Source organism: Oncorhynchus clarkii, chromosome 32 (genome assembly GCF_045791955.1).
Source record: "Oncorhynchus clarkii lewisi isolate Uvic-CL-2024 chromosome 32, UVic_Ocla_1.0, whole genome shotgun sequence".
Taxonomy (NCBI): domain Eukaryota; kingdom Metazoa; phylum Chordata; class Actinopteri; order Salmoniformes; family Salmonidae; genus Oncorhynchus; species Oncorhynchus clarkii.
In genome coordinates this window covers 13,935,050-13,951,211 of record NC_092178.1, presented here as the reverse complement: position 1 = coordinate 13,951,211, position 16,162 = coordinate 13,935,050, and the positions used below count along the sequence as shown (strand labels likewise).

Here is a 16,162-nt window from a genome sequence, read left to right as displayed (position 1 = left end):
TGTCGTCCGCAAACTTGATGATTGAGTTGGAGGCGTGCGTGGCCACGCAGTCGTGGGTGAACAGGGAGTACAGGAGAGGGCTCAGAACGCACCCTTGTGGGGCCCCAGTGTTGAGGATCAGCGGGGAGGAGATGTTGTTGCCTACCCTCACCACCTGGGGGCGGCCCGTCAGGAAGTCCAGTACCCAGTTGCACAGGGCGGGGTAAAGACCCAGGGTCTCGAGCTTGATGACGAGCTTGGAGGGTACTATGGTGTTGAATGCCGAACTGTAGTCAATGAACAGCATTCTCACATAGGTATTCCTCTTGTCCAGATGGGTTAGGGCAGTGTGCAGTGTGGTTGAGATTGCATCGTCTGTGGACCTATTTGGGCGGTAAGCAAATTGGAGTGGGTCTAGGGTGTCAGGTAGGGTGGAGGTGATATGGTCCTTGACTAGTCTCTCAAAGCACTTCATGATGACGGAAGTGAGTGCTACGGGGCGGTAGTCGTTTAGCTCAGTTACCTTAGCTTTCTTGGGAACAGGAACAATGGTGGCCCTCTTGAAGCATGTGGGAACAGCAGACTGGTATAGGGATTGATTGAATATGTCCGTAAACACACCGGCCAGCTGGTCTGCGCATGCTCTGAGGGCGCGGCTGGGGATGCCGTCTGGGCCTGCAGCCTTGCGAGGGTTAACACGTTTAAATGTCTTACTCACCTCGGCTGCAGTGAAGGAGAGACCGCAAGTTTTCGTTGCAGGCCGTGTCAGTGGCACTGTATTGTCCTCAAAGCGGGCAAAAAAGTTATTTAGTCTGCCTGGGAGCAGGACATCCTGGTCCGTGACTGGGCTGGATTTCTTCCTGTAGTCCGTGATTGACTGTAGACCCTGCCACATGCCTCTTGTGTCTGAGCCGTTGAATTGAGATTCTACTTTGTCTCTGTACTGACGCTTAGCTTGTTTGATAGCCTTGCGGAGGGAATAGCTGCACTGTTTGTATTCGGTCATGTTACCAGACACCTTGCCCTGATTAAAAGCAGTGTTTCGCGCTTTCAGTTTCACACGAATGCTGCCATCAATCCACGGTTTCTGGTTAGGGAATGTTTTAATCGTTGCTATGGGAACGACATCTTCAACGCACGTTCTAATGAACTCGCACACCGAATCAGCGTATTCGTCAATGTTGTTGTCTGACGCAATACGAAACATGTCCCAGTCCACGTGATGGAAGCAGTCTTGGAGTGTGGAGTCAGCTTGGTCGGACCAGCGTTGGACAGACCTCAGCGTGGGAGCCTCTTGTTTTAGTTTCTGTCTGTAGGCAGGGATCAACAAAATGGAGTCGTGGTCAGCTTTTCCGAAAGGGGGGCGGGGCAGGGCCTTATATGCGTCGCGGAAGTTAGAGTAACAATGATCCAAGGTCTTTCCACCCCTGGTTGCGCAATCGATATGCTGATAAAATTTGGGGAGTCTTGTTTTCAGATTAGCCTTGTTAAAATCCCCAGCTACAATGAATGCAGCCTCCGGATAAATGGTTTCCAGTTTGCAAAGAGTCAAATAAAGTTCATTCAGAGCCAACGATGTGTCTGCTTGGGGGGGGATATATACGGCTGTGATTATAATCGAAGAGAATTCTCTTGGTAGATAATGCGGTCTACATTTGATTGTGAGGAATTCTAAATCAGGTGAACAGAAGGATTTGAGTTCCTGTATGTTTCTTTCATCACACCATGTCACGTTAGTGGGATTAAAATTGATGTCTTTTTTTTTGTCAATAAGCTACACAGAATACTCTAATGTAAAAGTAGAAGAACAATTCTAACATTTTGTCAAATGTATGGAATATAAAACACATATATCTTCATTAAGTATTCAACCCCCTGAGTCAATACATGTTAGAATCACCTTTGACAGTGATTAAAGCTGTGAGTCTTTCTGGGTAAGTCTCTAAGAGCTTTCCACACCTGGATTGTGCAACATTTGCACATTTTTTTTTTTTTTTTAAACCTTCAAGCTCTGTCAAGTTGGTTGTTGATCATTTCTAAACGGCCATTTTCAAGTCTTGCCACAGATGTTCAAGACAATTTAAGTCAAAACTGTAACTAGGCCACTCAGGAACATTCAATGTCATCTTGGTAAGCAACTCCAGTTGTATATTTGGCCTTGTGTTTTAGGTTATTGTCCAGCTGAAAGGTGAATTTATCTCCCAGCGTCTTATCTTCTAGGATTTTGCTTTAATGCCTTATCGCAAACAGGATGCATGTTTTGGAACATTTGTATTCTGTAGTGTCTTCCTGTTTTTCATCTGTCTCATAGGTCAGCCATTAAACTAACTGTTTTAATGTCACCATTGGCCTCATGGTGAAATCCCTGAGCGGTTTCCTTCCTCTCCGGTCAACTGTTAAGAAGGACACCCGTATCTTTCTAGTGACTGAGTGTATTGATACATCATCCAAAGTGTAATTAATAACAGTTTCGGTGCCCTTCTTTGCAAGGCACCGGAAAACCTCCCTGGTCTTTGTGGTTGAATCTGTGTTTGAAATTCACTGCTCGACCGAGGGACCTTCTAGATAATTGTATTTGTAGGGTAAGGATAAGGTAGTCCATGCAACTTACTATGTGACTTGTTAAGCACATGTTTACTCCTGAACTTATTTAGGCTTGCCATAACAAAGGGGTTGAATACTTATTGCATCAAGACATTTAAGCTTTCCATTTTTAATGAATTTGTAAATTATGGGATATTGTGTGTAGGCCAGTGACACAAAATCTAAATTTCATCCATCTGTGGGGATGTTTTTCAGCGGCAGGGACTGGGAGACTAGTCAGGATCAAGGGAAAGATGAACAGAGCAAAGTACAGAAAGATGCTTGATGAAAACCTGCTCAGGACCTCAGACTGGGGTGAAGGTTCACCTTCCAACAGGCCATCGACCCTAAACACACAGCCAAGACAATGCAGGAGTGGCTTCGGAGCAAGTCTTTGAATGTCCTTGAGTGGCACAGTCAGAGCCCGGACTTGAACCTGATCAAATCACGCGTCGCTATCACTCCAGAGACTGAGGCAGCTCTAGCAATTCTGTGCTTCCAAATTTGTGGCAACAGTTTGGGGAAGGCCCTTTCCTGTTTCAGCATGACAATTCCCTGTGCACAAAGCGAGGTCCATACAGAAATGGTTTGTCGAGATCGGTGTGGAAGAACTTGACTGGCGTACACAGAGCCCAGACCAAATACACCATCGAACACCTTTGGGATAAATTGGAATGTTGACTGCGAGCCGGGCCTCACTAATGCTCTGCAAGTCCCTGCAGCAATGTTCCAACATCTAGTGAAAAGCCTTCCCAGAAGAGAGAGAGAGAGAGTGTGAGTGAGTGAGTGGGTGGGTGGGTGGGTAGGTGAGTGGGTGGGTAGGTGGGTAGGTAGGTCGGTCGGTCTCCAGATCTCAACCCCATAGAAAATATTTGGAGGGAGTTGAAAGTCCGTGTTGTCCAGCAACAGCCCCAAAACATCACTGCTCTAGAGGAGATCTGCATGGAGGAATGGGCCAAAATACCAGCAACAGTGTGTGAAAAACTTTTGAGGACTTACAGAAAAAGTTTGACCTCTGTTATATACCCTTTGTTGGCAATGACAAAGTATTGAGATAAACTTTTGTTATTGACCAAATACTTATTTTCCACCATAATTTGCAAATAAATTCATAAAAAATCCTACAATGTGATTTTCTTGATTTTTTTTTTCTCATTTTGTGAAAATTACAGGCCTCTCTCATCTTTTTAAGTGGGAGAACTTGCACAATTGGTGGCTGACTAAATACTTTTTGCCCCACTGTATTTCATCTCTCTCTGGACGATTAGGGTTACTAACTGTGTCTGTGTATTTCTCTCTCTACAGACCATTAGGGTTATTAACTGTGTATTTATCTCTACCCGGACCATTAGGGTTACCAACTGTGTCTGTGTATTTATCTCTCTACAGACCATTAGGGTTATTAACTGTGTATTTCTCTCTCTCCGGATCATTAGGGTTATTAACTGTGTCTGTGTATTTATCTCTCTCCGGACCATTAGGGTTACTAAATGTGTCTGTGTATTTATCTCTCTCCGGACCATTAGGGTTACTAACTGTGTCTGTGTATTTATCTCTCTACAGACCATTAGGGTTACTAACTGTGTATTTATCTCTCTCCGGACCATTAGGGTTACTAACTGTGTCTGTGTATTTATCTCTCTCCGGACCATTAGGGTTACTAACTGTGTCTGTGTATTTATCTCTCTCCAGACCATTAGGGTTACTAACTGTGTCTGTGTATTTATCTCTATCCGGACCATTAGGGTTACTAACTGTGTCTTTGTATTTATCTCTCTCCGGACCATTAGGGTTACTAACTGTGTCTGTGTATTTATCTCTCTACAGACAATTAGGGTTACTAACTGTGTATTTATCTCTCTCCAGACCATTAGGGTTACTAACTGTGTATTTATCTCTCTCCAGACCATTAGGGTTACTAACTGTGTATTTATCTCTCTCCAGACCATTAGGGTTACTAACTGTGTCTGTGCATTTCTCTCTCTCCAGACCATTAGGGTTACTAATTGTGTCTGTGTATTTATCTCTCTCCGGACCATTCGGGTTACTAACTGTGTCTGTGTATTTATCTCTCTCCAGACCATTAGGGTTACTAACTGTGTCTGTGTATTTATCTTTCTCCGGACCATTAGGGTTATTAACTGTGTCTGTGTATTTATCTCTCTCCGGACCATTAGGGTTACTAACTGTGTATTTATCTTTCTCCGGACCATTAGGGTTACTAACTGTGTTTGTGTATTTATCTCTCCAGACCATTAGGGTTACAAACGGTGTCTGTGTATTTATCTCTCTCCAGACCATTAGGGTTACTAACTGTGTATTTATCTCTCTCCAGACCATTAGGGTTACTAACTGTGTATTTATCTCTCTCCAGACCATTAGGGTTACTAACTGTGTATTTATCTCTCTCCAGACCATTAGGGTTACTAACTGTGTATTTCTCTCTCTCCAGACCATTAGGGTTACTAACTGTGTCTGTGTATTTCTCTCTCTCCAGACCATTAGGGTTACTAACTGTGTCTGTGTATTTATCTCTCTACAGACCATTAGGGTTACTAACTGTGTATTTCTCTTTCTCCGGACCATTCGTGTTACTAACTGTGTCTGTGTATTTATCTCTCTCCAGACCATTAGGGTTACTAACTGTGTCTGTGTATTTATCTCTCTACAGACCATTATGGTTACTAACTGTGTATTTATCTCTCTCCAGACCATTAGGGTTACTAACTGTGTATTTATCTCTCTCCAGACCATTAGGGTTACTAACTGTGTATTTATCTCTCTCCAGACCATTAGGGTTACTAACTGTGTCTGTGCATTTCTCTCTCTCCAGACCATTAGGGTTACTAACTGTGTATTTATCTCTCTCCAGACCATTAGGGTTACTAACTGTGTCTGTGTATTTATCTCTCTACAGACCATTAGGGTTACTAACTGTGTATTTATCTCTCTCCGGACCATTCGGGTTACTAACTGTGTCTGTGTATTTATCTCTCTCCAGACCATTAGGGTTACTAACTGTGTCTGTGTATTTATCTTTCTCCGGACCATTAGGGTTATTAACTGTGTCTGTGTATTTATCCCTCTCCGGACCATTAGGGTTACTAACTGTGTATTTATCTTTCTCCGGACCATTAGGATTACTAACTGTGTCTGTGTATTTATCTCTCTCCAGACCATTAGGGTTACTAACTGTGTATTTATCTCTCTCCAGACCATTAGGGTTACTAACTGTGTATTTATCTCTCTCCAGACCATTAGGGTTACTAACTGTGTATTTATCTTTCTCCGGACCATTCGGGTTACTAACTGTGTCTGTGTATTTATCTCTCTCCAGACCATTAGGGTTACTAACTGTGTCTGTGTATTAATCTCTCTCCGGACCATTAGGGCTACTAACTGTGTCTGTGTATTTATCTTTCTCCGGACCATTAGCGTTACAAACGGTGTCTGTGTATTTATCTCTCTCCAGACCATTAGGGTTACTAACTGTGTATTTCTCCCTCTCCAGACCATTAGGGTTACTAACTGTGTCTGTGTGTTTCTCTCTCTCCAGACCATTAGGGTTACTAACTGTGCATTTATCTCTTTCCAGACCATTAGGGTTACTAACTGTGTCTGTGTATTTATCTCTCTACAGACCATTAGGGTTACTAACTGTGTATTTCTCTTTCTCCGGACCATTCGTGTTACTAACTGTGTCTGTGTATTTATCTCTCTCCAGACCATTAGGGTTACTAACTGTGTCTGTGTATTTATCTCTCTCCAGACCATTAGGGTTACTAACTGTGTCTGTGTATTTCTCTCTCTCCGGAACATTAGGGTTACTAACTGTGTATTTATCTCTCTCCAGACCATTAGGGTTACTAACTGTGTATTTATCTCTCTCCAGACCATTAGGGTTACTAACTGTGTATTTATCTCTCTCCAGACCATTAGGGTTACTAACTGTGTCTGTGTATTTATCTCTCTCCAGACCATTAGAGTTACTAACTGTGTCTGTGTATTTATCTCTCTCCGGACCATTAGGGTTACTAACTGTGTATTTATCTTTCTCCGGACCATTAGGGTTACTAACTGTGTCTGTGTATTTATCTCTCTCCGGACCATTAGGGTTACTAACTGTGTCTGTGTATTTATCTCTCTCCGGACCATTAGGGCTACTAACTGTGTCTGTGTATTTATCTTTCTCCGGACCATTAGGGTTATTAACTGTGTCTGTGTATTTATCTCTCTCCGGACCATTAGGGTTACTAACTGTGTATTTATCTTTCTCCGGACCATTAGGGTTACTAACTGTGTCTGTGTATTTATCTCTCTCCAGACCATTAGCGTTACTAACGGTGTCTGTGTATTTATCTCTCTCCAGACCATTAGGGTTACTAACTGTGTCTGTGTATTTATCTCTCTCCAGACCATTAAGGTTACTGACTGTGTCTGTGTATTTATCTCTCTACAGACCATTAGGGTTACTGTGTATTTATCTCTCTACAGGCCATTAGGGTTACTAACTGTGTATTTATCTTTCTCTGGACCATTAGGGTTACTAACTGTGTCTGTGTATTTATCTCTCTACAGACCATTATGGTTACTGTGTATTTATCTCTCTCCAGACCATTAGGGTTACTAACTGTGTCTGTGTATTTATCTCTCTACAGACCATCAGGGTTACTGTGAATTTATCTCTCTCCAGACCATTAGGGTTACTAACTGTGTATTTATCTCTCTCCAGACCATTAGGGTTACTAACTGTGTATTTATCTCTCTCCAGACCATTAGGGTTACTAACTGTGTATTTATCTCTCTCCGGACCATTAGGGTTACTAACTGTGTATTTATCTCTCTCTAGACCATTAGGGTTACTAACTGTGTATTTATCTCTCTCCAGACCATTAGGGTTACTAACTGTGTCTGTGTATTTATCTCTCTACAGACCATTAGGGTTACTAACTGTGTATTTATCTCTCTCCGGACCATTCGGGTTACTAACTGTGTCTGTGTATTTATCTCTCTCCAGACCATTAGGGTTACTAACTGTGTCTGTGTATTTATCTCTCTCCAGACCATTAGGGTTACTAACTGTGTCTGTGTATTTATCTCTCTCCGGACCATTAGAGTTACTAACTGTGTCTGTGTATTTATCTCTCTCCGGACCATTAGGGTTACTAACTGTGTATTTATCTCTCTCCGGACCATTCGGGTTACTAACTGTGTCTGTGTATTTATCTCTCTCCAGACCATTAGGGTTACTAACTGTGTCTGTGTATTTATCTTTCTCCGGACCATTAGGGTTATTAACTGTGTCTGTGTATGTATCTCTCCTCGGACCATTAGGGTTACTAACTGTGTATTTATCTTTCTCCGGACCATTAGGGTTACTAACTGTGTCTGTGTATTTTTCTCTCTCCAGACCATTAGGGTTACTAACGGTGTCTGTGTATTTATCTCTCTCCAGACCATTAGGGTTACTAACTGTGTCTGTGTATTTATCTCTCCCCAGACAATTAGGGTTACTAACTGTGTCTGTGTATTTATCTCTCTACAGACCATTAGGGTTACTGTGTATTTATCTCTCTACAGACCATTAGGGTTACTAACTGTGTATTTATCTTTCTCCGGGCCATTAGGGTTACTAACTGTGTCTGTGTATTTATCTCTCTCCGGACCATTAGGGTTACTAACTGTGTCTGTGTATTTATCTCTCTCCAGACCATTAGGGTTACTAACTGTGTCTGTGTATTTATCTCTCTCCGGACCATTAGGGTTACTAACTGTGTCTGTGTATTTATCTTTCTACGGACCATTAGGGTTATTAACTGTGTCTGTGTATTTATCTCTCTCCAGACCATTAGGGTTATTAACTGTGTCTGTGTATTTATCTCTCTCCAGACCATTAGGGTTACTAACTGTGTATTTATCTCTCTCCAGACCATTAGGGTTACTAACTGTGTATTTATCTCTCTCCACACCATTAGGGTTACTAACTGTGTCTGTGCATTTCTCTCTCTCCAGACCATTAGGGTTACTAACTGTGTATTTATCTCTCCCCAGACCATTAGGGTTACTAACTGTGTCTGTGTATTTATCTCTCTCCGGACCATTCGGGTTACTAACTGTGTCTGTGTATTTATCTCTCTCCAGACCATTAGGGTTACTAACTGTGTCTGTGTATTTATCTTTCTCCGGACCATTAGGGTTATTAACTGTGTCTGTGTATGTATCTCTCTCCGGACCATTAGGGTTACTAACTGTGTATTTATCTTTCTCCGGACCATTAGGGTTACTAACTGTGTTTGTGTATTTATCTCTCTCCAGACCATTAGGGTTACAAACGGTGTCTGTGTATTTATCTCTCTCCAGACCATAAGGGTTACTAACTGTGTATTTATCTCTCTCCAGACCATTAGGGTTACTAACTGTGTATTTCTCTCTCTCCAGACCATTAGGGTTACTAACTGTGTCTGTGTATTTCTCTCTCTCCAGACCATTAGGGTTACTGTGTCTGTTATCTTTCTCCGGACCATTAGGGTTACTAACTGTGTCTGTGTATTTATCTCTCTCCGGACCATTAGGGTTATTAACTGTGTCTGTGTATTTATCTCTCTCCGGACCATTAGGGTTACTAACTGTGTATTTATCTCTCTCCAGACCATTAGGGTTACTAACTGTGTATTTATCACTCTCCAGACCATTAGGGTTACTAACTGTGTCTGTGTATTTATCTCTCTACAGACCATTAGGGTTACTAACTGTGTATTTATCTCTCTCCGGACCATTCGGGTTACTAACTGTGTCTGTGTATTTATCTCTCTCCAGACCATTAGGGTTACTAACTGTGTCTGTGTATTTATCTCTCTCCAGACCATTAGGGTTACTAACTGTGTCTGTGTATTTATCTCTCTCCGGACCATTAGGGTTACTAACTGTGTCTGTGTATTTATCTCACTCCGGACCATTAGGGTTACTAACTGTGTCTGTGTATTTATCTCTCTCCGGACCATTAGGGTTACTAACTGTGTATTTATCTTTCTCCGGACCATTAGGGTTACTAACTGTGTCTGTGTATTTTTCTCTCTCCAGACCATTAGGGTTACTAACGGTGTCTGTGTATTTATCTCTCTCCAGACCATTAGGGTTACTAACTGTGTCTGTGTATTTATCTCTCCCCAGACAATTAGGGTTACTAACTGTGTCTGTGTATTTATCTCTCTACAGACCATTAGGGTTACTGTGTATTTATCTCTCTACAGACCATTAGGGTTACTAACTGTGTATTTATCTTTCTCCGGGCCATTAGGGTTACTAACTGTGTCTGTGTATTTATCTCTCTCCGGACCATTAGGGTTACTAACTGTGTCTGTGTATTTATCTCTCTCCAGACCATTAGGGTTACTAACTGTGTCTGTGTATTTATCTCTCTCCGGACCATTAGGGTTACTAACTGTGTCTGTGTATTTATCTTTCTACGGACCATTAGGGTTATTAACTGTGTCTGTGTATTTATCTCTCTCCAGACCATTAGGGTTATTAACTGTGTCTGTGTATTTATCTCTCTCCAGACCATTAGGGTTACTAACTGTGTATTTATCTCTCTCCAGACCATTAGGGTTACTAACTGTGTATTTATCTCTCTCCACACCATTAGGGTTACTAACTGTGTCTGTGCATTTCTCTCTCTCCAGACCATTAGGGTTACTAACTGTGTATTTATCTCTCCCCAGACCATTAGGGTTACTAACTGTGTCTGTGTATTTATCTCTCTCCGGACCATTCGGGTTACTAACTGTGTCTGTGTATTTATCTCTCTCCAGACCATTAGGGTTACTAACTGTGTCTGTGTATTTATCTTTCTCCGGACCATTAGGGTTATTAACTGTGTCTGTGTATGTATCTCTCTCCGGACCATTAGGGTTACTAACTGTGTATTTATCTTTCTCCGGACCTATAGGGTTACTAACTGTGTTTGTGTATTTATCTCTCTCCAGACCATTAGGGTTACAAACGGTGTCTGTGTATTTATCTCTCTCCAGACCATAAGGGTTACTAACTGTGTATTTATCTCTCTCCAGACCATTAGGGTTACTAACTGTGTATTTCTCTCTCTCCAGACCATTAGGGTTACTAACTGTGTCTGTGTATTTCTCTCTCTCCAGACCATTAGGGTTACTGTGTCTGTTATCTTTCTCCGGACCATTAGGGTTACTAACTGTGTCTGTGTATTTATCTCTCTCCGGACCATTAGGGTTATTAACTGTGTCTGTGTATTTATCTCTCTCCGGACCATTAGGGTTACTAACTGTGTATTTATCTCTCTCCAGACCATTAGGGTTACTAACTGTGTATTTATCTCTCTCCAGACCATTAGGGTTACTAACTGTGTCTGTGTATTTATCTCTCTACAGACCATTAGGGTTACTAACTGTGTATTTATCTCTCTCCGGACCATTTGGGTTACTAACTGTGTCTGTGTATTTATCTCTCTCCAGACCATTAGGGTTACTAACTGTGTCTGTGTATTTATCTCTCTCCAGACCATTAGGGTTACTAACTGTGTCTGTGTATTTATCTCTCTCCGGACCATTAGGGTTACTAACTGTGTCTGTGTATTTATCTCACTCCGGACCATTAGGGTTACTAACTGTGTCTGTGTATTTATCTCTCTCCAGACCATTAGGGTTACTAACGGTGTCTGTGTATTTATCTCTCTCCGGACCATTAGGGTTACTAACTGTGTCTGTGTATTTATCTCTCCCCAGACAATTAGGGTTACTAACTGTGTCTGTGTATTTATCTCTCTACAGACCATTAGAGTTACTGTGTATTTATCTCTCTACAGACCATTAGGGTTACTAACTGTGTATTTATCTTTCTCCGGGCCATTAGGGTCACTAACTGTGTCTGTGTATTTATCTCTCTCCAGACCATTAGGGTTACTAACTGTGTCTGTGTATTTATCTCTCTCCTGACCATTAGGGTTACTAACTGTGTATTTATCTCTCTCCAGACCATTAGGGTTACTAACTGTGTCTGTGTATTTATCTCTCTACAGACCATTAGGGTTACTGTGTATTTATCTCTCTCCAGACCATTAGGGTTACTGTGTATTTATCTCTCTCCAGACCATTAGGGTTACTAACTGTGTATTTATCTCTCTCCAGACCATTAGGGGTACTAACTGTGTATTTATCTCTCTCCAGACCATTAGGGTTACTAACTGTGTATTTATCTCTCTCCAGACCATTAGGGTTACTAACTGTGTATTTATCTCTCTCCAGACCATTAGGGTTACTAACTGTGTCTGTGTATTTATCTCTCTCCGGACCATTAGGGTTACTAACTGTGTCTGTGTATTTATCTCTCTCCAGACCATTAGGGTTACTAACTGTTTCTGTGTATTTATCTCTCTCCGGACCATTAGGGTTACTAACTGTGTCTGTGTATTTATCTCTCTCCAGACCATTAGGGTTACTGTGTATTTATCTCTCTCCAGACCATTAGGGGTACTAACTGTGTATTTATCTCTCTCCAGACCATTAGGGTTACTAACTGTGTATTTATCTCTCTCCAGACCATTAGGGTTACTAACTGTGTATTTATCTCTCTCCAGACCATTAGGGTTACTAACTGTGTCTGTGTATTTATCTCTCTCCGGACCATTAGGGTTACTAACTGTGTCTGTGTACTTATCTCCATCAAAGGAAAGAGCCTACTATTTACTGCACAGATGAGCATACACTCACAGAACTCAAACACACACACACACACACACATACACACGCCTAACTGACTCTGAGAGAAGTACACACTTACTCATGAGAAACACACACTTGCTTGTGCACAGACACACACAGACACACACTGAGCCAGTCCAGAGGAATATGGGGACCAGAAGGAGGAACAATATAGACTGAGATGACCTCACAGGGCTGACATAGACATAACCTTATCAGCCTGGCAGAGAGACTGGGTGTGTTTGTGTGTACAACTATTTTTCTTAAATGTGAGCATGACCGTGTGTGTGTGTGTGAGAATAGTGTGTGTGTATGCGTTGGTGACTTACCCTGAATCGCTCCTCCTCATTGGCCAGTCTCTGCTTAAGCGTCTCGTTGATAGCACACTGCTCCGCCCACTTCTCCTCCATCCTCGCCAGCTCCTCCTCCACCGAACGCGTCTGTTCTTTCTCTACCTCCTCCGCACTCTTCCCCTCATCCTCCACACTCCTCTCATCCAACTCTTCAGCAATCTTCCTCTCATTCTCCACCTCCACCCAACTCTCCATCTTCATGCTCTCCTCTCCTCCACTCCTGTCCTCCTTCCTCTCCTCTCCTTCACTCCTGTCCTCCTTCCTCTCCTCTCCTTCACTCATGTCCTCCTTCCTCTCCTCTTCCACACTCCCATCTTCTTTCCCTTCCTCATCTCCACTCACTTCTCTTTCCATCTCTTCCCTATTCCGCCCCTTCCACTCTTTCTCCCCAGCTCTCATGGTCTCCATGCCGGAGAATGTGTTGGTGTGTGTGTTGGTCTGTGCGTCGGTCTGTGCGTAGGTGTGTGTGTGTTCCCTGTTTTTGTCACGCCGGTTAGGGACTACCGGCCTCTCACTGTCTCCTCTCAGCACAGTTGCAGACAGATTGCCTGTAAACATATACACGTTAGAGGATTTAGTATGAAAGAGATAAGAGAGTGAGTGTGTGTGTGTGTGTGTACCTGCTGTAGGTGACTCTGGACTGGGTGTCAGTGGCTCCTGTGTCGTCTCAGTGGCAGCGTTTCTCTTGGCCTCCTACAAACATGAGGAAACAAGTTGAATCAATCTGTGGACATCAGACTCAACTAGGCTGCACCCTATTCCTCACCGTTTGGTCAGCTGCACCCTATTCCTCACCGTTTGGTCAGCTGCACCCTATTCCTCACCATTTGGTCAGCTGCACCCTATTCCTCACCGTTTGGTCAGCTGCACCCTATTCCTCACCATTTGGTCAGCTGCACCCTATTCCTCACCATTTGGTCAGCTGCACCCTATTCCTCACCATTTGGTCAGCTGCACCCTATTCCTCACCGTTTGGTCAGCTGCACCCTATTCCTCACCGTTTGGTCAGCTGCACCCTATTCCTCACCATTTGGTCAGCTGCACCCTATTCCTCACCATTTGGTCAGCTGCACCCTATTCCTCACCGTTTGGTCAGCTGCACCCTATTCCTCACCGTTTGGTCAGCTGCACCCTATTCCTCACTATTTGGTCAGCTGCACCCTATTCCTCACCATTTGGTCAGCTGCACCCTATTCCTCACCATTTGGTCAGCTGCACCCTATTCCTCACCATTTGGTCAGCTGCACCCTATTCCTCACCGTTTGGTCAGCTGCACCCTATTCCTCACCGTTTGGTCAGCTGCGTGATTAACTTCTGTGTTCATAGGTGTTCAAAATGGAGAGGTCCGCCAAAACCGAAGTCTCCACCAAACAGGCCCATCTGGACTACTGCGCCTCTCTGTGTTCAACCTTCTCATGTCACCCCGCTCCTCCGTGTCACCCCGCTCCTCCGTGTCACCCCGCTCCTCCTTGTCACCCCGCTCCTGCTTGTCACCCCGCTCCTCCTTGTCACCCCGCTCCTCCGTGTCACCCGCTCCTCCGTGTCACCCCGCTCCTCCGTGTCACCCCGCTCCTCCGTGTCACCCCGCTCCTCCGTGTCACCCCGCTCCTCCGTGTCACCCCGCTCCTCCGTGTCACCCCGCTGCTCCGTGTCACCCCGCTGCTCCGTGTCACCCCGCTCCTCCTCACACTCCACTGGCTTCCAGTTGAAGCTCACATCCACTACAAGACTATGGTGCTTACCTACAGAGCAGCAAGAGGAACTGAACCCCCCTTCCTTCAGGCTCTGCTCAAACCCTACGCCCCAACCCGAGCACTCCGTTCTGTCACCTCTGGTCTCTTGGTCTCCGACCAGTCCAAGCTCTTCTCTGTCCTGGCACCCCAATGGTGGAATCAGCTTTCCCCTGAAACTAGGACAGCAGATCCCTGCCCATCTTCTGAAAACATCTGAAACTCTACCTCTTCAAAGAGTACCTTAAATAATCCCACAGCACTACCTCCTCCCCACCTCGAGAAAATAAAAGCCTTTTGTGAACGAACACTCCCATTTGACTTTTCCCCTCACTAGCTTTGACTTTATTGAGGGAAAATGTACGTACTATGACTGGGATATGTGGTTGTCCTATCTAGTTATCTGAATATAAATGCACTAACTGTAAGTCGCTCTGGATAAGAGCATCTGCTAAATTACTCAAATGTAAAAAAAATCTAATATACCACAAGATGGCGCTGTGACGATGTGGTGTAGTACAGTATTTTAGACAGACAGACACTCACCCCCTGGGCCTCGCTGATCTTGGCCACCTGCCTGCGGAGTCGCTGACACTCCCTGTACTTCTCCTTGTAGTGCTCAGCGGCCATGTGGAGACGCAGCTTCAGCTCCTCCACTTCTCTCTGTAGCTCAGCCTCCGCCTCAGACACCACACACCCCCCCTCACTGGAGGTCCCCACACCCTGGGGGAGGGAGAATTAGGGGGGAGGGGGGAGCAGACAGAGGGAGGTGGGGGAGGGAGAGTTAGGGGGGTAGAGGGGGAGGGTGGAGCAGACAGAGGGAGGTGGGGGAGGGAGAGTCAGGGGAGGTAGAGGGGGAGGGTGGAGCAGACAGAGGGAGGTGGGGGAGGGAGAGTAAGGGGGGGTAGAGGGGGAGGGTGGAGCAGACAGAGGGAGGTGGGGGAGGGAGAGTTAGGGGGGGTATAGGGGGAGGGTGGAGCACACAGAGGGAGGTGGGGGAGGGAGAGTTAGGAGGGTAGAGGGGGAGGATGGAGCAGACAGAGGGAGGTGGGGGAGGGAGAGTTAGGGGGGGTAGAGGGGAGGGGGAGAAGACAGAGGGAGGTGGGGGAGGGAGAGTTGGGGGGTAGAGGGGGAGGGGTTGGGGGAGTAGTTCAGCACAAAGTGATAATTCAGTGTTGATATTCAGTTACTAAACTTGTCTCTAGCACATAGCAGTTGTACATGAATCTTGTATTTCTATTTTACAAAACTGAGAAAGATAAATCCATGAGAGGAATCCTCCAAAGTTCAAGCCTGAAGCAACTTCCTGGTTCAACTGTATGAATGTGTCTGTGGATATCTATGGTCAGAAATGACCGAATACAAACAGTGTAGTTATTCCCTCCGTAAGGCAATCAAACAACAAAGTGTCAGTATAGAGACAATTCAACGGCTTAGACACGAGACGTATGTGGCAGGGTCTACAGAAAATCACGGATTACAAAAAGAAAACCAGCCCCGTTGCGGACGTCGACGTCTTGCTCCTAGACAAATTAAACAACTTCTTTACGTGCTTTGAGGATAATATAGTGCCACCGACACGGCCCGCTACCAAGGACTGTGGGCTCTCCTTCTCCGTAGCCGATGTGAGTAAGACATTTAAGCGTGTTAACCCTCACAAGGCTGCCGGCCCAGACGACATCCCTAGCCACGTCCTCAGAGCATGAGCAGACCATCTGGCTGGTGTGTTTACAGACATATTTAATCTCTCAAAAATGGCTGTCCCCACATGCTTCAAGAGAGCCAC

At 44.4% G+C, this 16,162-nt stretch overlaps 1 protein-coding gene across 5 annotated transcripts in view; it reads right to left on the bottom strand.

Annotated features, from left to right (window-relative positions):
• LOC139391581 (tax1-binding protein 1 homolog A-like) overlaps nt 1–16,162 on the bottom strand; it is a 109,976-nt gene that overhangs the window by 9,772 nt on the left and 84,042 nt on the right. For all 5 annotated transcript variants that reach the window (XM_071138944.1, XM_071138946.1, XM_071138948.1 and 2 more), the window contains 3 exons: nt 14,923–15,099; nt 13,267–13,339; nt 12,623–13,194 (listed from right to left, as the gene is read on the bottom strand). In XM_071138944.1, coding sequence (XP_070995045.1) covers nt 12,623–13,194; nt 13,267–13,339; nt 14,923–15,099 — 822 coding nt within the window. The remainder of the gene's footprint in view (nt 1–12,622; nt 13,195–13,266; nt 13,340–14,922; nt 15,100–16,162) is intronic.